The 27,383-nt window shown below is 49.5% G+C and overlaps 1 protein-coding gene across 1 annotated transcript; it reads left to right on the top strand.

Annotated features, from left to right (window-relative positions):
• The first annotated feature begins 3,710 nt into the window (after positions 1 to 3,710).
• Positions 3,711 to 27,383, top strand: LOC120974197 (anthocyanidin reductase ((2S)-flavan-3-ol-forming)-like). The gene is made up of 7 exons (XM_040400626.1): positions 3,711 to 3,919; positions 4,562 to 4,797; positions 4,897 to 5,063; positions 5,208 to 5,408; positions 5,502 to 5,661; positions 5,745 to 5,961; positions 26,735 to 27,383. The coding sequence occupies exons 1-7, from the start codon at positions 3,711 to 3,713 to the stop codon at positions 26,880 to 26,882; spliced, it is 1,338 nt and encodes a 445-aa protein (XP_040256560.1). The 3' UTR covers positions 26,883 to 27,383.

The raw sequence follows: 27,383 nt of genomic DNA on the forward strand, positions 1-27,383 counted from the left end.
AGCCATTTGACCACAGTAACCTCACAAAGTTACTGACCAGAAACTTACCTGGCTTGTAAAATCTTCTCTACTGCACCTGGATCCAAACCAAACCGTGGTGAACTTCAAAACTACCACGAACAACATGCCAGACATGATACGAAGGCTGGCCGGAGGAGAGAGTTCGCGCGGTGACCACGCGTGTCCACGATGCCAGGCATGCGTGTCGACGCGCTCTGGGTGCCGCCGAACGCTCTGTTCACGCGTGCTTGCTTCCCCCGCCTGCCCAACCATGCCAAACCTCGCCACCATCATCGTCTCGACGTCCTTAACTCCACCCTGGCACTCGCCGACGCCGGAGCTCGCCGCAGCGAGCACGGGCAAGGTCCTGCCAGCCCAACAGTGCGGGCGCACTGTGCTCGTCGTCACCCCCCTTGATCCTGTGCTCGTCCCCGCTCGCCCACAGTGGCCGCGTGACCTCCGTCGCCTTCTCCCCCTCTCAGTGACGCCGCTCGTCGCCGGGCGCCGTGAACAGGTGTCCACCGGCGGAGCCCGAAGCACCCTCGCCGCTCGCCTATAAATAGAGCCACCCGCAGCCTTCTCGAGCACCATCCAGCACTCACACACACCCCACGATTGAGTAGAAAGCCGTAGCCAGGCCGGGCAGGCCTCGGGCCGCCGTCCCCAAGCTCGAGCTCGCCGGTGATCCCCTCTGGTCGCCGCGGTAGCTCCAGCCCCTCCCAGGCCTGGGCGACCCCTCCAAGGCCTCCGCCTCTCTCCGGTGAGGCCGTCTCGCCCGCTTGGAGCCCCTGGAGCGGCCTCTGCTCGCCGTCTTCCTCAACTCCGACGACCTCCTCGTTCTGCCTCCGCTCGCGAGCTAGATTCCGACATCGTCCGACCACCCCTAGCCACGCTACGGGTACGGGCAGGTGCGCCTCGACCCCCTCTTGCCATCCCTCCCTCTCGTTTGGGCCAAGGAGCCCTCGTCGCCGGCGAGAGCTCCCGCGAAGCCATGGCCCTCTCTGTTTCTCTCTCCCTCTTCCCCCACCTGACTAGCAGGGCCCGCTAGTCAGTCACTCAGTACACGTGTGAAACGGTACGAGTGGTGGCGCCCCTGGGCTTTACGCCTTCGACGTCACCCCCCCCCCCCCCCCCCCAGCTGTTTCTTTTATTCAAATTCATGTATATTCCAGAGAGCTTCAAACAATTTTAACTATTTAACCATAAGTCCAAATGAGATGATTCTTTTTGCATTGTTTTCTTTGAAAGGAAATCTAACAGCTCACCAAAGATAAGATTTTTCTGAGCTGTTTAGAATTTCTGGTGAATTTCAGAAGTGTTCTTGATATTCTCTTTTTGTGTTTAAAATTATTTTCAGAAGGTGAGGCTTGTCTTGAGGATCACCAGGAGGCTTGTGAACCTCATCTGTACTAAGGCAAGCCACAGCAACATTTTTATGATGCCATTTCAATATTTGTGATTTTCTCACTTAAATGAAATGATTAACCCATGCATTTAAATAATTATTGAATTATTTGTATTCTGTTAAGTATTGGTCAGTTGTTATGCTTGATTTACAGAATAGTTGAAACTAGTAAAGCAAGTTAAAATTTATTTGAGGTGATGTTAGAAATTATTTTGTTATGCATGTTAGTAATTATGTAAAGCTTTGTGTTTGCACTCTTAAATTGATAAAAATTTGTTAGAAAATATTCTGTTAAATACTTGTTAATCATATTACTTGTCTTACAGAATGTTTGAACCCAACTTAGTGATAAAAAAATTAAGAGTTGTTGATAATGATATTTTTTGATCAAGCATATGAAAGATTTATCAGAGTTACTTTCTTGCGTAGGAAATTAATAAAACTTGTTGCAAAATATTTTGGTTAAGTTGTGAGTCATTTTGAGCAAGTAGAGTAATATGAGTTGTTGACGTTTATGCTTGGTGTGCATATGGATGACGTCGGTCATTTTTATCAATATGTGATGCATGTGTTGTTTTGCATTTCATGGCATGCTATGACACCGGTCATTTTTAGTTTAAAGATTAATCGCGATGCATCCGACGGCTCTCGCAGGGTGTGCTCGGGAATGTTAAAAGTGTAGCTGCACTTATTAGAATTTGAGAAAAGACTTATATTTAGGAATGGAGGGAGTACTAGACACCTTTAATGTCATATATTTTGGGACGGAGGGAATAATATAAGAGCAAAGCACTTTCCCCTCCACCTCCACTCACTTTCCCCCTTCGTTCATACCTCACAGCTCGCTCACGACCTGCTCTCTCTCTCCTGTTCTTGTGGGAAGGAGATGAAATTGCATGGAAAACTGATTTGTTGGCTTTGATTCATCTTTCCCCCAACAATCTTTCTTGTTCCTAGTCAGATCAGGCGAAATCCAGAAGGTAAAAAGGCAATCCGTACCCTATGATGTGTGCTACGATTTGTTGCTTCCTTCTCTATTTCTTTCTTGTTGTGATTGTAATTAATCCTGTCACTCCTTGTGGCCTGAAACATGACCAAATACATTAGAGCATCTCCAGCCACGTCCCCAACAGGCCCTTCCCAGGCGTTTTTTTTACCGCCGGCGCCAAAAAACGGCCCAGTCACGCCCCAGGAGCCCGTTTTTTGCCGGTTTGGACCGAAATTGGCGGGGGCGGACCCAGGCCGAACCCGGTGCACTGGGGGCGCCGGGGGACGCGGTTTTGGCGCGAACGGGGATGGGCCCGCCAAGTCAACGAGACGCCGCTTCGTCGTCCTCATCGCCTCGGTTCCCGCGGGAATCAATGCCAAGGCTGGCCAAGCTGCCGCGCTACCGCATCGGTCAGCCTCCATTGATTCCTCACGGGCGGCGCAGTGAAGGCGCCATCGATACGCGTCCCCCCGCTCCCGCCACGCGTCGCCCGGCATGCAGGCTCTCACCGCCTCACTTCGGCTATAAAAGCCGATCTCCCCGCCGGTGAACGCCATAGTCGCCACACCTCGCCTCGTAGTTCCACACAAAGCAACACTCCTCCCTCTTCCCCGTCGATGAGCAATGGGTGAGAGGTACCCTGGCGACGCCGCGGCGGCGAACGGCTTTGGCCGCCGCCATCTCCACGAGGAGGAGGCGCGCCTCCTCTACGAGGCCGACTACCCGGTGCCCCCGGACATGCGGGTGCCGGGGTCGTGGGAGTTGAGCGTCGGTGGCGTCCTGGTGCCACCGGTGCCCGAAGGGGCTGCACAGCGGGTCGAGATCGCCCGCATCCGTGCGTCGCTGACGGAGGCGCAGCGGAACGAGCCGAGGTACGCCGTCGACAGCCACACGCTGTGGACGATGTTCTTCGAGCGCCGCAACCAAGAGTAGACCGCCTCTACCAACGTCACCATCCCCCACAACCGCCTGAATGCCGACGGGCGGCGCGAGTGCTGGGGCGTCCCCGGCCGCACCCTCGAGGCCGTCCTCGACTACATCGAGACCGACAACACGCCACGCCTCGAGTACCCGCCGCGCCCGTTGTTCTCTTGCCGCCGTGGCAGCTCCTGGACGCCGCGGCGAATGGAGCCAGGGCGTCCTCCTCGTCGGGCTCCGGCTCGCTCTCCTCTGGCTCGCCGGCGTTCCGCTCCCTCAAGCTGGAGCCGGAGGAGGAGACGCCGCTTTGGCGCCGCGCGCCCCTCCCCGCGCTCCCTCTGCCTGGTCCGGCCGAAACCCAAGCCAGGGCTGCTCCTCGTGAAGCCGGAGCACGCGGGCATGGTGGCCCCCGACGACGAGGCCGCCCTCAAGCAGGCGAGGGAGGACTACGCCTGTGAGCAGGTGCTCCGCCAGCGCCGGGCATACGCGGAGCTCCAGGCCCGGCGCCGCGAACGCGAGGAGGGTGGCATCATCGTCCTCAACAGCGACGATGAGGGCGAGGCCGGGCTCTCCAAACCCCCACCCCGCCAAGGCGACCCTGGCCAGGGGTGCAGTAGGGACGGCGGCGGCTCCGGCAGGGCGCGCGACGATGATGATGATGACGACGACGACGGCGGCGACTACACCCGTTTCTGCAGGCTCCTCGGCATGTACATGGCGGGCGGCGGCCGCGGCGTAGCAGGGCTAGGCGTAGTTCGCATGCTTAACTGTTTTTTTTACAAATTTCTATCAAATATCGTCGAGTTTGTGCCAGATCGCGAGTTTGTACAAATTCTACGAAATATTGCCGAGTTCGCGCGCTTTTCGGGGCGACCCGGGGGGCGTCGACTGGGAACTCAACCGCCCCCACGCGCCAAGCGAACACCGGTTCAGCCCCAGGCGGCTCTTTTTCGGCGTCCTGGGGGGCGAACGGTTGGAGATGCTCTTATTATCCATTGACAAGCAACAATTATTTTTGCTCCTCCACTTCCAACCCTAAAAAACAGCATGCAAGAGAGGGCTAAATTGAATCCATTTGTTTGATTTAGTGAGAATTGTATAGTTACTTCGTGCTCCTATCCGCAACGTCATTTAGTTTTGCTTCTTGAGACGCTCAACATCTTTTGGTCAACAGCATCTTTTTGGTCGGCAGCACGTCACGCTCCCCGCCATATTTTCTGTTGCAGCCTGAAATCTCGACTTGCGTGTAGCCACATGCACGTAACTGTAGAGTGCGAGCATAATCGAGTTGCCTCACAGAAACAGAGTTGCCAGGAGAAGTGCAGAGTAGTGATCACCGGGGACGATAGGGCGTCGGCGGCAAGCGATGGGACGACGAGGAGGAAGACGGCGTGCGTCACCGGCGGCAGCGGGTACATCGCCTCGGCGCTCGTCAAGATGCTGCTGGAGAAGGGGTACGCCGTCAAGACCACCGTCAGAAACCCCGGTTATTTAAATACTCCGGTGGAGCCGTGGAGGGATTCTGGACGTGATCCTTTGAACGAAACCGATGGCATGCGCGCGTCGTGGCGCTTTGGGTTGGCAGATGACGCGGAGAAGAACGCGCATCTCAAGGCCTTGGCGGCGCTCGGCCCATTGGAGGTCTTACGCGCCGATCTGAACGAGGAGGGCAGCTTCGACGGCGCCGTCGCCGGTTGTGACTATGCCTTCCTCGTGGCCGCTCCTATGAACCTCGAAGCAGAGAACCCTGAGGTAAAACGGCAATCAGCTCTACAACTATCAACGGCACCCATTCTTGGGGCTGCCGTCAGTCGTCACTTACTCTCTGATCTCTGAAACTATCAAGTGTCCCGATCGCACACAGCACACTGCCTATATTTCATCTGGCGATAGCAGAAAGACGTGATCGAGCCGGCCGTGCACGGAACCCTCAACGTAATGAGGTCGTGCGTGAGAGCGGGCACGGTGAAGCGCGTGATCCTGACATCGTCGGCGGCCGCGATCTCCAGCCGGCCGCTGGAAGGCGATGGCCATGTCCTTGACGAAGAATCCTGGTCCGACGTCGAGTTCCTCAGATCGACAAAGACCGGTCCTTGGGTACTCGACATATGTGCAGTTTCATTTTTCCCATCTGTTCAATCATTTCAGTCACGGATGAAACGATGATGATGCTGGCGTGCCAGATCGCAGGCGTACCCTGTGTCGAAGGTGCTTCTGGAGAAGGCGGCGTGCGCGTTCGCGGAGGAGAACAGCGTCAGCCTGGTCACCGTGTGCCCCGTGGTCACGGTGGGCGAGGCGCCGGCGGCGGACGTCCTCACCAGCGTCGGCCACGTCCTCTCCCTGCTATCCGGTGAGGCCTGAAACAAATTGAGACATACCAGCAGACACACTCTGTCGGACCGATATACAATGACGTGCGTGCGATGATATTAGGCGATGATGCGAGAGCCGGCATCCTGGAACACATTCATAGTGCGTCGGGCTCGATCCCGATGGTCCACATCGACGACCTCTGCCGCGCCGAGCTGTTCTTGGCCGAGGAGGAGGCCGCGTCGGGGCGCTACATCGTCTCCACCATCAACACCACCGTCGTGGGGCTCGCCCGGTTCTTGGCCGCAAAGTACCCGCAATACAACGTCGATACAGATCGGTACGCACGAATGTCTTGGCTCGTCCCTTCTGTAATGGCGAGTTCCAAAGCTCGTGCATTGGACGAGTTGACAGATGGCGGTTCGGGCGACACGAGCCTGCGATGGCGACACGAGCGAGGCGGATCCCCCTGATCGCAGGTGGGTGGTGCACCTCGTCTCCGACCTTGCGACGCCGGCGCTGCTGCTCTTCCGACGAGGTGTGCTCCTTCAGCGGGGCGGCTCGCCATGGTTGACGCTGCTGGACGATCGCGCGGTGCGAGTCGACGCGGTGCGGGTACACGATAAGGAGGAGGTACAGGAAGGTACACAAATTCGATTTCCCTGTCATGTTGTGCTGGTGGGCAGGGTGCTGGGGATTGGGGCGGAGACGCGGCGCGATGCGAGAATCGAGGTCAAGGAGGAGGAGGAGCGTCGGGAATGGCGGAGGATTAAAGCTGCGGCGCGGTGCGGTGTGGCTATCCCTTCCCCACTCGACGAGATCCACTCCCCCTCCCGCACCATCAACCTCCGCTCCACCACGAGAGATACATGGCGTCCTGGAAGCCGAGACTCGAGGCAAGGGCGAGGGAAATCGCCAACGGGAACGGCGAGAAGCTAGAGAAGTTGATGGAGATCATCTCCTAGTTCGCGGATGAGAGAGATCTCAAGGAGGCGGCGGGGGCCGCGTTCAGGAAGCTCACGGAGGAGGAGGATTGGCGCCTCACGCCGACGGGAGAGCCGGTGGGCGCGCTCAGGATGCTACTCAGGGCGATGGAGGAATCGGAGTCCGACGATCCCAAGCAGGAGATGAAGTGGATTTTTTCGATAAAGGACATTTCATTGAATAGATATATCGAGGTGATACAATCGCATCGAAAGAAAGCCCGGCCTCTGCATAGCTAGATGCACACAGCCAAAAAAGTCCAGAGTACCCTAAAAGCAAAAAATAATTTGATACAATGCCAATCAAAAAAACATGTCCAGCCTAAGGAGTGGCAGATCCTATCCGTAGGCCACACCGCCATCCATGGGGGTAGAAAACCTCCCTGGCCGTATGCTCCAGCCGTGTAGACGCCATCATAAAAAGGTCTCTGTCCTCCGGCCTCTGCAGGATAGACCAAGTACGGAGCCATCGTGTACACACATGAATAACCTGCATAGGAGATGAGACACACTTGTTATTAAAAATCACATCATTCCTGGTAAGCCACAGTGCCCAGTATAAGGCCGCCGCAAGCCTGCGGGCCCGACGGAGTTCGTCGTCGGCGCCGTGATGGGCCTTCCGATGCTTCCTCCCACGGTGCCTGTTCCAGTGGTGGTGGAGGAGACGATGGGGGTTCTGATGCCCAGCATGGCAGAGAAAGGGAAGATGCCCCGCGCGAAGAAGAAGAAGGCGAAGATGCCGTTGGTGATAAGGCGCTCTGCACGCTTTCACTGGCGTTCACCGCGTCTGCTCAGCCTCGCCCGTCCCCAGGGGCGGGAATAGGAGCCTCGCCGGCGGGCAGTCGCTTCTGGCTGCTCGCTGGTGAGGAATCTGACGGGGAGGCTGGGCCCTCGTCAGATCTGCAAGGTAAGCTTCCATCACGAAATAAATACCTGGTTAATCAGGATGAGGATCGTTTGATTGGGAGGAATGGGGATAAAATTGAAACTAGATCATGTTTGGGTTCTGTTTTTGAGGAAATTTCTTCAGATCCAAGAATTTTGGGGGGAATAGTGGACAGAAAAAGAAAGAAGATGCGAGATATTGCTCAAATCAAATCAGTCAGGAATAGTACTAGAGAGGATTGCGCTGGTTCCATTAGAGAATCCAGTTGCAAGGTTGATCCAGACCTGATTCGAAGAAGCATTTATATTGCGGAGAAAATGAATGATGTCAATTTTGCGCATATTCCTGATTTCTGGTCGAATGAAGATGTGTATGTAGATAGTATGATATCTAATGGTTGCCATGTTAAAATGCATGATGAGACAATGGGTAGAAATGAGATGCCTCTCCCCGATTGGGGCGAAAGGACATCAAAAAAAGACAAAGGAAAAAGTGCACAAAACAAAAGAGGAAACGGGTTTTAGCAATGCGCTTTCCCATGCTTTCCTGCCTATAAATAGCACGCCTCTCCTCTGCTTTGAGATACAGTGCGATCCCCTTGAGGATTTATGGTTTCCCCTTCCCCCGCCGCCGCTCGGTGAGAGAGAAGAGGGAGAGAGGATGAACAGAGGGACTGGTGGTTATCGGGGAGGAGGCAGATTCAATAGAGGGGGGAGAGATAGTTTCCAATACAGAAAGAAGGGAGAGGACCTAGATAGATACAGAGAGATTTACCCCAACAATGGAAGAGGAGGTGGAAGATTCAGATACAGAGAAGAGCCAAGAAATTCTGATCAGCACGGGGAGGAAGAGAAGAGAGAGATGGCAGAGCTAAGGCTGCCTGTGAGCTCCAAGGAAGAAATTGGGAAGAAAATGGAAGAGGAACAGAAGAAAAAGGATCTGAAGAGCAAAGATGATATCGCGACACTGGCCTCTTCCTTTGATCTGATCCAACAACAACAGTGGTTCGGGGCCTTGATGGCCCAGATGGCTCAACAAAAGATGGAAAGTTCAGATGGGGGAGGAATTGCACCCCCTGGAAGCAGCAAAAACAATGTACCCGACGAGACCAAAAGAGTGCTTGCTGGAGGGAAAGACTACATGGAGAAGAATGAAGCTGATGTGGATATGGGGAACAAACAAGGACAGAAAGGTTGGGGGTCAGAACAACAGGTTTGGACAGAGAGAGAATGTGGATCAAAACAAAGTTGGGGGGAACTTCAGATTGTTCTGTAACAAATGTAAGGACACCAGACATCTGACTAGAGATTGCAAGCTGCCTAATTGCATCATCTGTGGCAAGAACTCCCATGTTCCTGAAGATTGTGCATGGCTGAAGCAAATCAAACCTACCCCAAAGTTTCTTGGATATGCTGCCAGAGGTCTCGGGGTGTTGCTGGTGCAGAATTCTAAAGAGGTGATCAGTAGTGAACAGATTAATCCCATGGCTATTGTGAACATTTCTTCAGGGGAGATCAATGAAACACAGTTCCTGAAGAGGTTCAATTATATGTTCAGTTGGAACTGGCAGTGGAGGTGCAAAAAGCATGGAGATAGAGCTTACTTGATGAGATTCCCTAGCAGAAGCAGGCTGGCAGAGCTTCACAAATTTGGAAACTTCAACTTGCTGGGGACCAATGCTGTGATCAATGTAGACAGTTGGACCAATGACACTCAGGCCATTGGCAAATTGCACACAGCGTGGGTACAGTTTGGGAAAATTCCTGAGTGCTTTAGCCACTTCTTTGGAATGTGTGAGGTGTCTGCTTCTATTGGTCCTGTTTTAGAAATTGATATGAGCACTATTCTGAAAGAGAAAATCAGGGCTAAAGTGGGAGTCAGAGATTATGAAAAAAAAACCCCACCATACTGAGATAACTGACAAGGATCTGATGATTTATAGAATCAATATAGAGTTGGAAGAGGTAGTTGAGCAGGGTTGGTATGAAGAAAAAAGAAAGCTTGAGAACAGGGAGAATGAATCAGAGAAAAACAACAATGGGGGGGGCGGCAGAAAAAAATCAAGATAGGTGATATGGGATCAGAAGGGTTTAAAGAAAGTATCTCTCTGGGAAGTGTGGGGCTCAAACAATTTGAAGAAATGCAACAAAAAAATGAGGAAATTCTGAAGATACAGAAAGATTACCTGTTGGAAGTGGGTTTGAGAAAGAAAGTTGAGGCTGAGCTAGATACAGCTTTAAAAAAATTCCAGGAGGTTGAGGAAATCAGATGCAGAAATGATGCCTGGGGAGCTGTGGAGGAAAAGAAGAATGCAAATTGGGAAGAGAAGAAGAATTTGCTTGAAATGATTCAAGGCCAACAAGAGCTTATTAACAAGTGCATGGAGAAAATTGATGCTTGGGAAGATAAAGAGATCTATGGAGAAGACCTAGGTGAAAAAAATGAGCTTGAGACTAAAATCCCCCAGGATCACACTGCTGAAGATGCATATGCAGAACCAGTAGACTATTCAGCTAGCCAAGATTCGGTTGAATCCCTAGGTTCAAAACTAGGAATTCACAAAAAAGGAGGAAAGTGACACATAAAGATAAGGATGGACCTACTAAAAGAAGTGACAGAAATCTGGATAAGGAGGACTCAAAAATAGAAGATCTGGCTGAGGGAGTCCTGAACTAAGGGGTCCTCGGGCGTCCGGCCTGTTAGCCATGGGCCGGACTGATGGGCTGTGAAGATACGAAGACCGAAGACTGCACCCGTCACTACTAGGAAAAAGGGCTAAAGATAATATGGACACTAATGGCGCACCACACATGTGGTGCGCCACTACTATATACTAATGGCGCACTATGTGTGGGTGCGCCACTACTATACACTAATGGCGCACTATGCGTGGGTGCGCCATTAGTGTCCAAATACTAATGGCGCACCACATCCACGGTGCGCCACTAGTAAATTTTTTTTTTTTCAAATTTACTAATGGCGCACCAGAGGACAGTGCGCCATTACTAGTTCAACTAGTAATGGCGCACCACCCCCATGGTGCGCCATTAGTAATTTTGTTTCAAAATTTTTTTAAACTACTAATGGCGCACCGTGGGGGTGGTGCGCCATTAGTAGTTGAATTAGTAATGGCGCACCACTCCCACGGTGCGCCATTAGTAATTTTATTACAAATTTTGTTTTTTTTTTAAAAAAACTACTAATGGCGCACCGTGGGGGTGGTGCGCCATTACTAGTTGAACTACTAATGGCGCACCACCCCACGATGCGCCATTAGTAACTTGTCCCATTCCACCGAATGCACCCCCCCCCCCCCCCCGCCCCCCGTGGACCGCCTTTTTAGTTTAAAAAAATAAAAGAAAATGATGGAAAAGTTTTTTATATGAAAAATCATCTACTCGAAAAGATACATCCGAATTTAACCGGGGGAACCCCGTTAAACATTTTCAAAATCCTCAAAAGCCTAACAGAAAAAAGATACGGGGCTTTCAAGATCTAGAGGCAAAAAAATTCAAAAAAATATTGGTTTTGAATTTTTTTTTCAAAAAATGATTCGTAATATGACAGGGAAGTTTGAAATATTTTTCAAAATTTCATCATACTCATGAATATGAACAAAGTCGTAGACATCAACAAGGTTTAATAGGATTGATATGATAGATATATCAACAAGTGGCTGTTAAGTGAGGTGGTGCTAGGGTTGGATAGAACTGTGAAGTTAAGCGTGCTCGGGCTGGAGTAGTGTGAGGATGGGTGACCTTCCGGAAAGTTTGACCACTTAGTGCAATTTGACTTGGGATTAAGCATATTGACCCGAGATTAAGAAAAAAACGAAAAAAAATTTGAATTTTTTTTTTTGGAAAAATTTTGAAAAAAATATTTCTGAAAAAATATTTGAAAAAAATTGTTACTAATGGCGCACTTCTATGTGGTGCGCCATTACTAAGTCAGATAGTAGTATACTAATGGCGCACCACTGGTGCGCCATTAGTAAAAAAAACTAGTGGCGTGGTACTAGTGGCGCACCAGTAGTGCGCCATTAGTAGGCAAAACTGGTGCGACACTAGTAGGCCTTTTTCTAGTAGTGGGTGTCCGGATGGGACTCTCCTTGGCGTGGAAGGCAAGCTTGGCGACCAAATATGTACATTCTTTTCCCTTTGTAACCGACCGTGTGTAACCCTAGATCCTCCCGGTGCCTATATAAACCGGAGGACTTAGTCCGGAAAGGACACGTACTCATTACCATAGTCATACAGGCTCGACTTATAGGGTTTAGCCATTACGATCTCGTGGTAGATCAACTCTTGTAGTACTCATATTCATCAAGATCAATCAAGCAGGAAGTAGGGTATTACCTCCATAGAGAGGGCCCAAACCTAGGTAAACATCGTGTCCCCCGTCTCCTGTTACCATCGACCTTAGATGCACAGTTCGGGACCCCCTACCCGAGATCCGCCGGTTTTGACACCGACATTGGTGCTTTAATTGAGAGTTCCACTATGCCGTCCCCAAAAGGCTCGATGGCCCCTTCAATCGTTAACAATGACGCTGACCAAGGAGAGACCTTCCTCCCCGGACAGATCTTCGTGTTCGGCGGCTTCGCACTGCAGGCCAACTCGTTTGGCCACCTGGAGCAGATTGATAGCTACGCCCCTAGTCATCAAGTCAGATTTGGGAGCTTTAATTACGTTGTGGACATCCGTGGAGATTTGATCTTCGCCAGATTTGAGACCGCGGCGACCGCCCCTGGTCACATTAACGGACATGACCTAAATCTGTCGTCAGACCGCATCCAGGAGATAGCTCCTATGACCCCTCTGGCTTTAGATCCAGAGCACACCGCGGCATCCCAGGATCGGAGGCTCGACCCCACCACGGAGGCCACAAATTCCCCGGCGTTGGAGCCGCACATGGACTTAACCTCACACATTATCTGTGTCAACGGAACTCCGGACTCGTCTCCGGTCATAAGTTCCGAACCATATGAGCCCGCGAACGCCGAACTTGATCGTTTATCGATCTCCGAATTCGGTGCCGCAGACATCTTTCAACATTCACCTTTGGGCGATGTGCTAAACTCATTAAAAAAATATGTCCTTGGCTGGGGACTCACAGCCGAACTATGTTCGATTCGAGCTAGGGGCTGATGAAGGAGAATTTTGCTTCCCACCCACCACCCACTTCGTAGCCACTGTCGAAGATTTAACCGACGCGCTTGACTATGACTCCGAAGACATCGACGGTATGGACGACGATGCCGGAGACGAGGAGGCCCAAAACCCGTCGTTCATCGGACGATGGACGGCCACTTCCTCATACAACGGCTACATGGTAGATACGCCAAAAAATAATAGTGGCGATGACAAGGAAAACCCCACAAAGGAGGACCCTCCTAAAACACAACCAAAGCGTCGGTGTCAGCGGCGCCGCTCTAAATCCCGTCGCAACCGGGACAACAACAAGACCGGCACAGGAGACGATAACACTCCGGATGGTGCCTAAGACACAGAAGAACCCGATGAACAAACTGCCGAACAAGATCATCGGGAAGATGGGCAAGTCAGCCCTGACGAACAGGCAATGGAAGAAGACTCGGAGGATGGTAGTTACCATCCGCCCTCCGAGGAGAAGGCAAGCCTCGGCAACGACGACTTCATCATGCCTGAGAAGCCTCTGGAGCAGGAGCGCTTTAAGCGCCAGCTAATAGCCACTGCGAGGAGCCTGAAAAAGAAGCAGCAGCAGATTCAAGCTGATCAAGACCTGCTCAATGACAGATGGACCGATGTCCTGGCAGTAGAGGAATACAACCCTAAACGCCCAGCCAAAAGTTACCCGAAGCGCAAATTGCTACCTCAGTTCGATGATGAGGCGCCAGAGCCCGCACCAGCATCAGGCAATGCGGTCGATCGGCCATCGCGCGGCCGGGATAAAACGGCAACCCGAGCCGAAAAACAGACTGTTCCACCTCGCCGTAAAGGCAAGGATAAGACAGCTCGGGGCTATACATATGACCTTCGGCAAGACCTGGATAGTAGAGCAGGACATACAAGATTGATCTATGGATCGCGAGGACGTGCCTTGACATGCGACGACGGCTACCTATTTGGACGTGACAAACCTAGTCACGCTTGGGCCGATAACCATAGACGGACTCCATCGGAGCTACGTCACGACGCGGCTCGATATAGAGGCGCCGCACACCCTCTGTGCTTCACTGATGAAGTAATGGACCATGAGTTCCCTGAAGAGTTCAAACCCGTCAATATTGACTCATACAACGGAACAACCGATCCCGCGGTATGGATCGAGGATTTTATTTTTCACATTCACATGGCCCGCGGAGATGACCTCCATGCTATCAAATACCTCCCACTAAAGCTCAAAGGGCCAGCTCGGCACTAGTTAAACAACCTGCTTGAAAATTCCATCGGCAGCTGGGAGGACTTGGAGGAAGCCTTTCTTGACAACTTCCAAGGAACATATGTCCGGCCACCAGACGCCGATGACTTAAGTCACATAGTCCAACAGCCTGGAGAGTCAGCCAGGAAATTCTGGACTAGATTCCTAACTAAAAAGAACCAAATCGTTGACTGTCCGGACGCCGAAGCCCTAGCGGCCTTTAAACACAGCATCCGCGACGAGTGGCTCGCCCGCCACCTCGGCCAAGAAAAGCCAAAATCCATGGCAGCCCTCACGGCACTCATGACCCGCTTTTGCGCGGGTGAGGATAATTGGCTAGCTCGTAGCAAAAACACAGCAGCGAGGCAGGCCCCTCTGGGGTCAGGAACAGCAACGGCAAGCTCCGACGCAGCAGACACAAACGCCGAAGCAATGGCGACAACACCGATGACACTGCTGTCAATGCCGGATTCAGCGGCTCCAAGTCCGGTCAGTGAAAAAAGCCGTATATAAGGAACAATCAGGGACCATCCGGCTTGGACCGCATACTTGACCGCCCGTGCCAAATCCATGGCACCCTAGACAAACCAGCCAACCATACCAACAGAGATTGCTGGGTTTTTAAGCAAGCTGGCAAGTTAAATGCCGAGACCAAGGAACAAGGATCGCAGAGCGAGGACGACAACGAGGAGCCCCGGCAACCGAACACAGGGGGACAGAAGAAGTTTCCCCCTCAAGTGAAAACAGTAAACATGACATACGTCACACACATCCCCAAAAGGGAGCGCAAACGCGCACTAAGGGACGTGTATGCGATAGAGCCAGTCGCTCCCAAGTTCAATCCATGGTCATCATGCCCGATCACTTTTGATCGTCGGGATCATCCGACCAGTATCCGGCATGGCTGATCAGCGGCACTAGTCCTGGACCCAATCACTGATGGATTCCACCTAACGAGAGTCCTCGTGGACGGTGGTAGCAGCCTCAATCTGCTCTATCAAGACACAGTGCGCAAAATGGGCATTAATCCATCAAGGATCAAGCCAACGAAGACTACCTTCAAAGGAGTCATACCATGTGTAGAGGCCCGCTGTACGGGCTCGATCACACTAGAGGTTGTCTTTGGATCCCCCGACAACTTCTGAAGCGAGGAGTTAATCTTCGACATCGTCCCATTCCGCAATGGTTATCACGCATTGCTCGGACAGACGGCATTCGCGCGGTTCAACGCGGTGCCACACTATGCTTATCTTAAGCTTAAGATGCCCAGTCCATGCGGTGTCATAACGGTCAACGGAAACACGGAACGCTCCCTCCGTACAGAGGAGCACACCGCCGCCCTAGCAGCAGAAGTACAGAGCGGCCTTCTCAAGCAGAACCGTAACCCGGCTGCCGAGCCCCTGGACATTGTAAAGAGGGTCCGAACTACGCTGCAGCAGGACAGAGTGGCAAATCAAGAGCTCGACTAGCAATTTGGCCCCCCGTCCCAGCCCTGATTAGGTAGTGGCATTCGTACCGCGCGTACATAACTACGCACTCAAAATCCCATGGGTATCGACGGAGGCATGGCTAGCTCGCGATCCACAGTGCGGCTTGACCGACCCTCGGATTCGCACACCTTCACCTTTCCATTTCATTTCGGGTTTTTCTCTTTTCGAGGTTTCTTCTGACAACCCGTTTGTCGGACACACCAATGAGGCAAGGAGCTTTGGCGTACAAGGGAATCTCTAGGTGGTCTCTACTAACGATTGCTATACCTGTTTTACATACCCGCATGCAACTTGCTCTTGGTCATGGCATGTTAAAATAGCCTTATTTGCTTATCGTATTTCTTGTACAACTATGCCTCGACGTATTAATCACATTACAATGGTAAATAAATGGTAGCATCAGCTTATTACTTGATTTTCTCCCTGCCTTTGTATTTATTACTCATCGAACATGTACACTCTGGTACGTATCACTTCGCCAGGGGCTTCATCACGCCCCGCAGTATGGCAATAAAGTCCGAACACTTTTTATAGTACGGTTCGGCGCCCCGAACTTATAGCATTATATGCATCGGCTCCGAATCATGTCTTTGGTCAATAGTTGGGTTACCCGGCTTCTGTGCTTACTACCTTACGTTCTGCTATATCGGCTAGGGTAGTAAAGGGAGAACTACTGCGATTGTGTCCCGGTTCTTCCGGACGAGCACCTCAGTAGAGAAAGCCGAAAACCGACTGTCATAATGCAGCGAGAGCTGGTCAGCTGTTCGAGAGGTTTCAAATCCTTATAGATTTTTTCCGCTTTATGTGAGGAATCGGTTTTTATCCGATCAGGCGTGTATAGCGCCCCTAGCTCGGTCTTCCAAATACCAGGGGCTTCGCCAAAGATTCTTATTGTCAAACCCCTATGGCTACGTGAGGGCGATAAAAGCCGTATAGTCCGATTGCCTTATTCGTTGCACTAAACACCTTCTTTAAGGACCAGAATGTGGAGTAAAGAGTGTTTAGATTTATCCCGAACACCCCCATAGTATCTATGTGGGGGCAGAAGCCGACGACTAGTTAACCCTCAGATTACATAAACGGCTGCACAAGAGGTAAATTTTAAGAGTCACAAGCATTATATTACATAACGACCTTGTTTCATGGTTACAAGACAGGATAACATGAATGCTTTCATGGGAATATAACATCCTTCGCACATTGCTCCGCCACAAGGCGGGATCCCTCCAGGACACCATCAAAATATAGCTCGGGTCGGCGGTGCTCCTTGCCCTCAGGCGGCCCTTCGGTCATCAGCTTCTTGGCATCCATCTTCACCCAGTGCATCTTGACGCGGGCGAAGGCCATCCGTGCACCTTCAATGCAGACCGACCGCTTTAGGACTTCAAGCCGCGGGCAGGCACTAACAAGCCGCCTCACAAGTCTGAAGTAGCTGCTGGGCTAGGTTCGGCAGGCCATAGCCGGACTATTAGGTCCTTCATGGCTAACTCAGCCGCCTTGTGCAGCTCGACCAGCTTTTTCAGCTGGTTGCTGAAGGGCACCGGATGGTCTGGTCCGAGGTATTGAGACCAGAACAGTTTCTCCGAAGAACTCCCTTCTTCGGCTCGATAGAACTCGACAGCATTCGATATACTGCGCGGCAAATCCGTAAACGCCCCTGGAGAGCTCCAAATTCGGGTAAGTAAAAGGAACGTTTCCTTCACAGACTTGCTTCGCATACTGAAAGCCTTACCCGCCGTGATCTTCTTGGCCGCCTGGATTTCCTGGAGGGCGCTCTGGGCTTCGGCTCGGGCATCTCGTGCGCTCTGGTGGGCGTTCGCAAGTTCGAACGCTTGCGTCTTAGAATCACGCTCCAATGCCTCGTACTTCTTGACGGCGTCCTGGAGCTCTTGCTGGACCTCGCCGACCCGGGCCTCATGCTTCTCGCGTGCGGCGCGCTCCTTGGCCGCTTTGTCCTCGGCCTCGGCTAACGCCTTCTTGAGGGCCGCCACCTCGGTCGTGGCCCCTAACAAAGTTCATGACGCTTTAGTCCGCACGAAACATTCATTCTTCCTAAAATATATGCGTAGGTTATTGCATACCTTGGCTGTCCTCCAGCTGCTTCTGTACGAGGCCGAGCTCTTCGTTGGCTCGCTCAAGGCTCTGTTTCAGGCCGGAGACCTCCACAGTATGAGCGGCAGCAGCCAGCAGCGACGCCTGCTTATTCACATAGACATCTTATGTTAGACTCCTGCAAAAATTGTTTTGATCCTCTGTTCGGCTTTTTCTTTCCGAACACCGAACAGAGCATCAGGGCTACTGTCCACACTGTGACATTCTTTCTACTATCATTACCTCAAAGCCTGTTAAAAGGCTAGTGCAGGCCTCGGCCAGTCTGCTTTTAGTGGACTGAACCTTTTCGATCACCGTACCCATAAGGGCACTGTGTTCATCCACAATGGAGGCGCCTCGCAGCGCTTCCAGCAGATTATCCGGTGCCTCTGGTTGGACAGAGGTCACCAGCAGAACAGGCACACCTCCTCCTTTCAGGGAAGGCTGTTCGCTGAACTCCGGAGCCGTATAGGTCTCCGGAATGGTATCCGGCTGAGGGCCGAATGGAACTTGGCCGCCATCACCAGTCCCCATGGGGGCTTTTTCCCCCATGTGTCTGGCGGCCGAGGAGTCATCCTGGGGCGCCACCCTGACGATCTCCGAAACCTCCCCTCGGTCTGGGAAGGTCCTTTGGGACACCACCTTGTCATCACCCTTGGGCGAGACAGAGTGAGCGGGAAGCGGGGACATGCTAGCCATCTCCTTTGAGTCTAGTGAACCCTCCATTGAGGATCGCGGGCTGGACTGCAATGGCACAATTTAAACTTATTAATATTACAAAGCGGAAAGGCCAGGCATCTGATGTGTACAAGATTTGAGGTTCTGACGAGGCGGCCCGAGGCTTGGTCCGGAGCATTCGCTCCGGACTGCTATCGACATCCCACGCGGAGTTATCCGCAGGGGAGCCTTTCCTCCTCTTGGGCGCCTTCCCCTCCAGATTGGTGGCGGTCCCCTTTTTCTTCCTTCCCCCCTCGGGGGGGGAGCCGCTTTCTTCTTCCTCCTCGCCGTTGTTTTCGGCAGCCGAAGAGTCAGTCTCGTCTTCGGACGACATGTCCGAAGCACTCTTTCGGCGAAGGCCACTCCTTTGGCCGTCTTCTTGGCCTTCTTCTCCGACACATCATAAGGCATCGGAAATAGCATCTTCGTCAGGAGTGGGGTCTCTTCATCTCCGGGTAGCGGAGCAGGATAATTAATCCGCCCCGCTATGTCGGTCCAGGCCTAAAAGAAATTGATAGGAAGGCTTAAACTCTTTCCTCAAAATATGCCAGTAAAGGCTATACCTTGAAAACATGAAAGAGCTTACCGAGTTAGCCTGGCGCTTTAAGCTAAGCCCACGATCCTCGGTCGTAGGCGGTGGTGTCTCGCCGGCCTTGAAGAGTACTTTCCAGATGTCTTCGTGCGTCGTGCCGAAGAGCTCTAGCAGTGTCTGGTGCTTGGCCGGATCGAACTCCCACAAATAGCAGGTCCAACACTGGCACGGAAGGATCCGGCGAATAAGCATAACCTGGATCACGTTGACAAGTTCGATGTTCTTAGTTATCATGTTCTGGACGCACGTCTGGAGCCCAGTCATCTCGTTCGAAGAACCCCAGGTTAGGCCCTTCTCTTGCCAGGAGGTGAGCCGCATCGGAACTCCGGATCGGAATTCGGGGGCCGCCGCCCAGTTGGTATCGCGCGGCTCGGTGATATAGAACCACCCCGACTGCTACCCCTTCACCGTCTCCACAAAGGAGCCTTCGAGCCAGGTGACATTGGGCATCTTGCCCACCATGTCACCTCCGCACTCTGCTTGTTGACCGCTCACCACCTTCGGCTTCACATTGAAGGTCTTCAGCCACAGGCCGAAGTGAGGTGGGATGCGGAGAAAGGCCTCACACACGACTATAAATGCCGAGATGTTGAGTATAAGTTGGGGGCTAGATCATGGAAGTCTAGCCCGTAGTAAAACATCAGTCCGCGGACAAACGGGTGGAGAGGGAATCCCAGCCCGCGAACGAAATGCGCGAGGAACACCACCCTCTCATGAGGCTCGGGGGTAGGGATGACCTGCCCTTTGGTCGGGAGTCGGTGAACGATCTCCTTGGCCAGGTATCCGGCCTCTCGGAGTTCCTTGATATCTCTCTTCTTAACGGAGGAGGCCATCCACTTGCCTCCAGCTCTGGATCCGGACATGGTTGGAGTGCTTTCTCGGGCGGGGAAAGCTAGAGCTTGGGCACTAAAGCTCAAGAATGGATGGGCGGAGGAAGGAGAAGGCGTAGGTGGATGAGGACGAATCCTTATCCCGTTACAAAGGCAGCGAATGTCAAACGCTTCCTCACTCGCCTATTCCCAAGGGCTGTATAAACAGCACGGTTGGGTTACCCATACCCGTATTGATGAGAATCCCGCAATAAGGGGACATGATCTCTGCTTTGACAAGACGTGCCTATGACAAACCGCGTCTCTGAACGTGGAGCGGCAGACGAAAAACGGATCGAAGGTACGACCAGACAGATATGACGTCATGTTATAAAAAGTTGTCAGCGGATTGGACTCGTGTAATATTATATTCTCTCTACGGTTGTGTGTGATGTGTGTTACAGGTCCGGATACAATCATCCGTCCGGAGACTATCTTGAAGTTCGGAAAAGGGAACCCGCCTTGCAATGCCGAAGATAAATCAGCGCGCCGGACTCCTCGTCATTGAAGCCAGGTTCAGGGGCTACTGAGGGAGTCCTGGACTAAGGGGTCCTCGGGCGTCCGGCCTGTTAGCCATGGGTTGGACTGATGGGCTGTGAAGATACGAAGACCGAAGACTGCACCCGTGTCCGGATGGGACTTTCCTTGGCGTGGAAGGCAAGCTTGGCGACCAAATATGTAGATTCTTTTCCCTTTGTAACCGACCGTGTGTAACCCTAGATCCTCTCGGTGCCTATATAAACCGGAGGACTTAGTCCGGAAAGGACACGTACTCATTACCATAGTCATACAGGCTCGACTTCTAGGGTTTAGCCATTACGATCTCGTGGTAGATCAACTCTTGTAATACTCATATTCATCAAGATCAATCAAGCAGGAAGTAGGGTATTACCTGCATAGAGAGGGCCCGAACCTGGGTAAACATCGTGTTCCCCGTCTCCTATTACCATCGACCTTAGACGCACAGTTTGGGACCCCCTACCCGAGATCCGCCGGTTTTGACACCGACACTGGCCAAGGAAAGGGCTGCTGAAAAACACAATTATGGTAAGAACTCTACTCTATCTGAAGAAACAAATTTCTTTATATGATATGGCAAGCAAAGTTGGGATTGATTTGGGGTGTGCTTTAGCTATGGTTGCACAAAATCTAGACATGATTTCTAATATGGAACAGGCTAGAAGAGATTGAAGGAAATATGCCCTAGAGGCAATAATAAAGTATTATTTATTTCCTTATATCATGATAAATGTTTATTACTCATGCTAGAATTGTATTAACCGGAAACATAATACATGTGTGAATACATAGACAAACAGAGTGTCACTAGTATGCCTCTACTTGACTAGCTCGTTAATCAAAGATGGTTATGTTTCCTAGCCATAGACATGAGTTGTCATTTGATTAACGGGATCACCTCATTAGGGGAATGACGTGATTGACTTGACCCATTCCATTAGCTTAGCACTCAATCGTTTAGTATGCTGCTATTGCTTTCTTCATGACTTATACATGTTCCTATGACTATGATATTATGCAACTCCCGTTTACCGGAGGAACACTTTGTGTGCTACCAAACGTCACAACGTAACTGGGTGATTATAAAGGTGCTCTACAGGTGTCTCCAAAGGTACTTGTTGGGTTGGCGTATTTCGAGATTAGGATTTGTCACTCCGATTGTCGGAGAGGTATCTCTGGGCCCACTCGGTAATGCACATCACTATAAGCCTTGCAAGCATTGTAACTAATGAGTTAGTTGCGGGATGATGTATTACAGAACGAGTAAAGAGACTTGCTGGTAACGAGATTGAACTAGGTATCGAGATACCGACGATCGAATCTCGGGCAAGTAACATACCGATGACAAAGGGAACAACGTATGTTGTTATGCGGTTTGACCGATAAAGATCTTCGTAGAATATGTAGGAACCAATATGAGCATCCAGGTTCCGCTATTGGTTATTGACCGGAGAGGTGTCTCGGTCATGTCTACATAGTTCTCGAACCCGTAGGGTCCGCACGCTTAACGCTACGATGACAGTTTTATTATGAGTTTATATGTTTTGATGTACCGAAGGTTGTTCGGAGTCCCGGATGTGATCACGGACATGACGAGGAGTCTCGAAATGGTCGAGACATAAAGATTGATATATTGGACGACTATATTCGGACACCGGAAGTGTTCCGGAGAAGTTTCGGAAAAAACCGGAGTGCCGGAGGGGTTACCGGAACCCCCCGGGGAAGTATTGGGCCTTAGTGGGCCTGAGGGGAGAGAGAGGGCAGAAGCCAAGAGGTGGCGCGCCCCCTCCCATGAGGAGTCCTAATTGGACTAGGGGAGGGGGCGCAGCCCCTCTTTCCCTCTCCCTCTCTTTCCTTCCCCCTCTCTCTTCCTAGTAGGACTAGGAAAGGGGAGTCCTACTCCTACTAGGAGGAGGACTCCCCCCCTCTCCTTGGCGCGCCCAAGACAGCCGGCCTCCCCCTTGCTCCTTTATATACGGGGGCAGGGGGGCACTCTTTACACACAATTGATATTCGATATTTTAGCCGTGTGTGGTGCCCCCCTCCACCATATTACACCTCGATAGTATCGTTGCGGAGCTTAGGCGAAGCCCTGCGTCGGTAGAACATCAACATCGTCACCACGCCGTCGTGCTGACGAAACTCTCCCTCAACACTCGGCTGGATCGGAGTTCGAGGGACGTCATCGAGCTGAACGTGTGCTGAACTCGGAGGTGCCGTGCGTTCGGTACTTGATCGGTCGGATCGTGAAGACGTACGACTACATCAACCACGTTGTGTTAACGCTTTCGCTTTCGGTCTACGAGGGTACGTGGACAACACTCTCCCCTCTCGTTGCTATGCATCACCATGATCTTGCATGTTCGTAGGAAATTTTTTGAAATTACTACGTTCCCCAACAGAGATATATATCTCCGAAACTCAATTAATAAAAAGAGTGAGGAAAAAAAGATTACTCTCCAAGTCTCATTGACATTGGAGATGTTGAATTGGAAGATCTGTATTCAGAAGGAGATAATACTGAAGATGATGTAGAATTAGAACATTATGACAAACTTAAAAAGATCTTTTCTAGCAACAGGAAAATGAAAGGTGGGATGCCAGCCTTTGGAGCTGGAGAAAAGTCCATCTTGAGTGGAGGGAACAAAGGGAGAAAAGTAAAAAGGAAAAAGAAATGAGAGGTCTGTTTTGGAATGTGAGAGGTATTGGGCAGGATATAAAAAGAAATTTCATTAGGGATACCATATTGGAGAAACAACTAGATTATGTTGGACTCCAGGAAACTATGAAAAGTGATTTTACAAAAAAATGAGTTGCATAACCTTGCTGGAGGGAGGAATTTCCTCTGGGAATGGATTGCCCCTAGAGGGAAATCTAGAGGAATCCTAGTAGGGATCAATAATGATTGTTTTGATAGGAACTTATTTTGTTAAAATTCAGTTGTTTGACAAAATAGCTAAATTTAGCTGGAATCTAGTTACAGTTTATGGTGATGCTCAAAAAGATGGAAAAGCAGCCTTCTTGGCTGAGCTATCCAGATTCTATCAAGATAATCCACAACCCTGTGTGATTGGGGGTGATTTTAATCTTATAAGAAACAGTTCAGAAAAAATAAACCTGGGGGACTGGATCATTTTCGCTTTGTTTCTAATGCTATTATTGAACATCCTGGGCTCAGAGATCTCCCTTTGAATGGGAGGAAGTACACCTGGGCAAACAATCTGCCTGAGCCCACATATGAGAAGCTTGACAGAATTTTAATCTGTCCTGATTGGGAAGACAAATGTCCCCTGGCTATGGTGAATGCAATGGAAAGGGAGATATCTGACCACACCCCTTTGTTGTTAGACCCTGGTACTCACAAAAAAAACCAGCCGATTTTCAGATTTGAAAATGCCTGGATGCTTATGGAAGGGTTTAAAGAGTTTGTGGAGAGAAATTGGAATATTAAATGTAAAGGATCTAGCTTAGACAGGTGGAAAATTAAAATGAGAAACATTAGACAAAAAAGCAGAGGATGGATTATCAATGCAAATGTTGCTTATAGAAAAAGGAAAAAAGAATTGTTGGAGCTATTAGATGAGATTGACAAAAAAGCTGAAAATAGTGGCCTTAGTGCACAAGACAGAAAGATTCAGAAAGGTTGGAGGAAAGAGTTGAAAGATATCCTGAAGATAGAGGAAATTAAATGGTTGCAAAGATATAAAGATAGAGAAATAAAGGAGGGAGACTCTAATACTAGGTATTACCATGCCAAGGTTAATGGCAGAAGAAGGAAGAATAGGATAACTACTCTAGAACATGAGGGAGAGCTCATTGAGGGTGACTCTAAACGCATGGAACATGTTACCAGTTATCACAAAAACCTACTTGATCAAGCTGACAAGTCCAGTATTAATTTGGACATTCAAAACCCTGAGGGTATTTCCCCACAGGAAGAATCTGAGTTGATTAAACCTTTTAATCTAGAAGAAATTAGGGATGTGATTTTCAACATGGAGAAAAACAAAAGTCCAGGCCCTGATGGATTTGCTGTGGATTTCTATCAGCATTTTTGGGAGTTGCTTAAGGCAGATTTAAAAGCTATTTTAGATGATTTCCATAGTGGCAAAGTTGACTTGGCCAGATTGAATTATGGGATTATTACCCTAGTTCCAAAGGTTAAAGATGCTAAAAAAATTAAAAAAATTAGGCCAATTTGTCTTCTGAATGTCAGTTTCAAGATTATCACTAAAGTGTTGATGAACAGATTGAGCAAGGTAGTTAATCCCATTATTTCTCCCATTCAAACTGCCTTTGTGAAAGGGAGATTTATTATGCAGGGTGTTGTGATACTGCATGAGGCTCTTCATTCTATTCACACTAATAAACAGAGTGCTATGCTTTTCAAAGTGGATTTTGAGAAAGCATATGATAAAATCAAATGGCCTTTTGTCCATAAGATCCTCAAATTAAAAAAATTCCCTAATAAATTGTGTGACTGGGTTATGCATACTATGAGGGGGGCATGTTGGAGTCAAAGTAAATGATGACGTAGGTCCTTACTTCAAAACATTTAAAGGGCTCAAACAGGGTGATTCCCTTTCTCCCCTGTTGTTTGACCTTGCTGTTGATGCCCTTGCCATTATTTTAGATAAAGCTAGAACAGAGGGGTTTGTAAAAGGGGTTCTTACTGATTATCATGAAGATGGGTCAATATGCTACAATATGCAGATGACACTATCTTCTTGATTCAAGATGATGTGCTAGAAACATGAAATTTATCTTAACTGCTTTTGAGCAGATGTCTGGCGTGACAATAAATTTTCATAAGAGTGAAGTATTCTTGTTTGGGGAAGCTATAGAGATAAAAGACCTATATCAAGACATTTTCACTTGCATTCTGGGGGAGACACCCCTGAAATATCTTGGTTTACCTGTGTCTAACAAAAGAATCAGAAATAAAATGTGGAAAATGTAACTGAGAAAATTGAGAAGAGATGTGCTTGTTGGCAGGGTAGGTAACTAAATATTGCAGGTAGAGTCACTTTGGTGCAGTCCTGCTTATCCAATATCCCTATTTACATGATGTCCTTTTATCTTTTACCAGCTGGTGTTAGAAAAAAAGTAGATTTCTATAGAGCCAGGATGGTGTGGCAATTAGAAGAAGATAAAAGGAAGTATCACCTGGTGAACTGCAAAACTTGCTGCCTTCCAAAATAGCAAGGGGGGTTATGGGTCACCAATATTGAGATGTTTAACATTGCTCTGTTAGCTAAATGGTTGTGGAAAATAGAGAACGAAGAGGGTTTTTGGCAGGGGATTCTCAAAAAAATGTATGTGGGGAACAAATGCCTCTCTAGGATCAAACACAAAAGTGGGGATTCCCAGTATTGGTCTAATATCTTGATAGTTAGGAAATATTTCTATCCACATATCAAGAAAAAATTGGGGGATGGAAAAAACACTAGGTTTTGGGAAGATTGGTGGGTAGGTGATAAACCTCTCAAAGAGGCTTACTCCTCTTCTTTATTAGTAATGATCATGAGATAACAGTGAGAGATGCTGTTGACAAAGGCTGGGGTGGCTTTACCTTCAGGAGATCACTTTATGGTGACACTGAACAACTGTGGGATAGTGTAAAGGGAGATGTGAGGAAGTCTTGATGCATGGGGGTAGAGATAAACCTTTATGGATGCTGACCACTGATAGAAAGTTCTCGATCAAATCTTTATACAGATATTTGATCAAGACTGATGTGGGGTTTCCAAGAAAATTCCTGTGGAAAATTAAAGTTCCTAATAAAATTAAAATTTTCTAATGGCTTCTGGCGAGGAAAAGTGTACTTACCAGGGATAACTTGCTAAAAAGGGGATGGAAAGGAGATAAGCACTGCGTGTTCTATGGGAAGGATGAAACAATTGATCACCTGTTTTTCTCTTGTTCAGTGGCCAAAATTATCTGGGCATTAGTAAGATGTGCGTTTGATTTAAAATGTACTCGTAGAGATCTTGATGATTGTCTGGGAAACTGGCTAATTTTTTTCCAGAAAGATAGCAAGAAACTTATTTTGGTTGGCATCTCAGCGCTGTTATGGGCGATCTGGAGATGCAGAAATGATATTATATTTGATAGAAAAAGATTTTTGTCCCTATGGGAATTGTAAAAATGCTTTGTGGATGGATCTCTGACTGGGCTATTTTGCAGAAAAGGGACCTAGAGGAAAAAATGTTGATGCTGGGGGCAAAACTCATCGTGCAAGTAGCAAGTGATGTCTATAAGGCTGCGCAAGGCTGGCGTTTTGGGGTCTTTTGGCGCTCCAGCGAAGTGAAGTGGGGAAACCGTGCATGAGACTTCATCCTTTGGGGGCTGCCCCCAAAGGCCCTCTTTGCTTTATGTAGCTTTTACTTGACTATGGTTTACTTTGAGATTCCTCCTGGCATGTAATAGGACTAGCTTAAGTGGTGTGGGTCGAACGAAACTTTCTCAGACGCTGTTTCGCTGGTTTCTTTAATGGAAATCGGAGGGGAAAACCATCTTTTGCTCAAAATAAGCTCGTGCATTGAAGTGTGTTTTGTTTGTTTTCAGGTTCGGAGATCTCCCCGATAAGCTGAGAGTCTGCATTTCGTCGGCGAAGCTCGTCAAGGAAGGGTTTGAGTACAAGTACAAGAACCTGGACGAGATATATGACAACGTCGACGAGTACGGAAGGGCCCTTGGAATCCTTCCGTACTAGCACGATCGATCTTAGAATATGGGCTTGCAAGCAAGATAAGCCTAGTCTAATAGAGTGCACAAATGATGAAATGTGGGTGCTTAGTTTATATGGAAAAGGGATTTAATGTATAAGAATGTATGAAAAGTGATGGATCCATGTGCTGACATCATGAACGTTTTAGGGGGGTTGTTCCTGTATATATACCGCCTGAAATACACATACTTCTTTGCCTTCTTTCTCATAATAAGTTGCTCAGTAGAGTCTCTTTATCAAAAAAAAAGTTGCTCAGTAGTGACAACCTGATCAAGAGGCAGCAGCTTGATGATTTTTCATGCCTGCACCGTAGTGAGGCAGAATCTTGCTCTCGTATATTCTTTGATTGTGTTTTAGCAGTAGAGATTTGGAAGATTGATCTTGCTAGTATTGGCCCACTTCTCACCTACGAAGGTGTAGCTAGGTCGTGGGTTGGTAATTAGAAGAATCAGACTATTAATCTTGTCCATGTGCAACCCTCTGGGC

Source organism: Aegilops tauschii, chromosome 2 (genome assembly GCF_002575655.3).
Source record: "Aegilops tauschii subsp. strangulata cultivar AL8/78 chromosome 2, Aet v6.0, whole genome shotgun sequence".
Taxonomy (NCBI): domain Eukaryota; kingdom Viridiplantae; phylum Streptophyta; class Magnoliopsida; order Poales; family Poaceae; genus Aegilops; species Aegilops tauschii.

Coding starts and splice junctions, on each gene's coding strand:
- LOC120974197 (XM_040400626.1), top strand. CDS start 3,711: ATGGTGGCCCCCGACGACGAGGCCGCCCTCAAGCAGGCGAGGGAGGAC. Junction 4,798..4,896: donor GACCACCGTCAGAAACCCCG/GTTATTTAAATA, acceptor TTGGGTTGGCAG/ATGACGCGGAGAAGAACGCG. Junction 5,409..5,501: donor CGACAAAGACCGGTCCTTGG/GTACTCGACATA, acceptor GCCAGATCGCAG/GCGTACCCTGTGTCGAAGGT.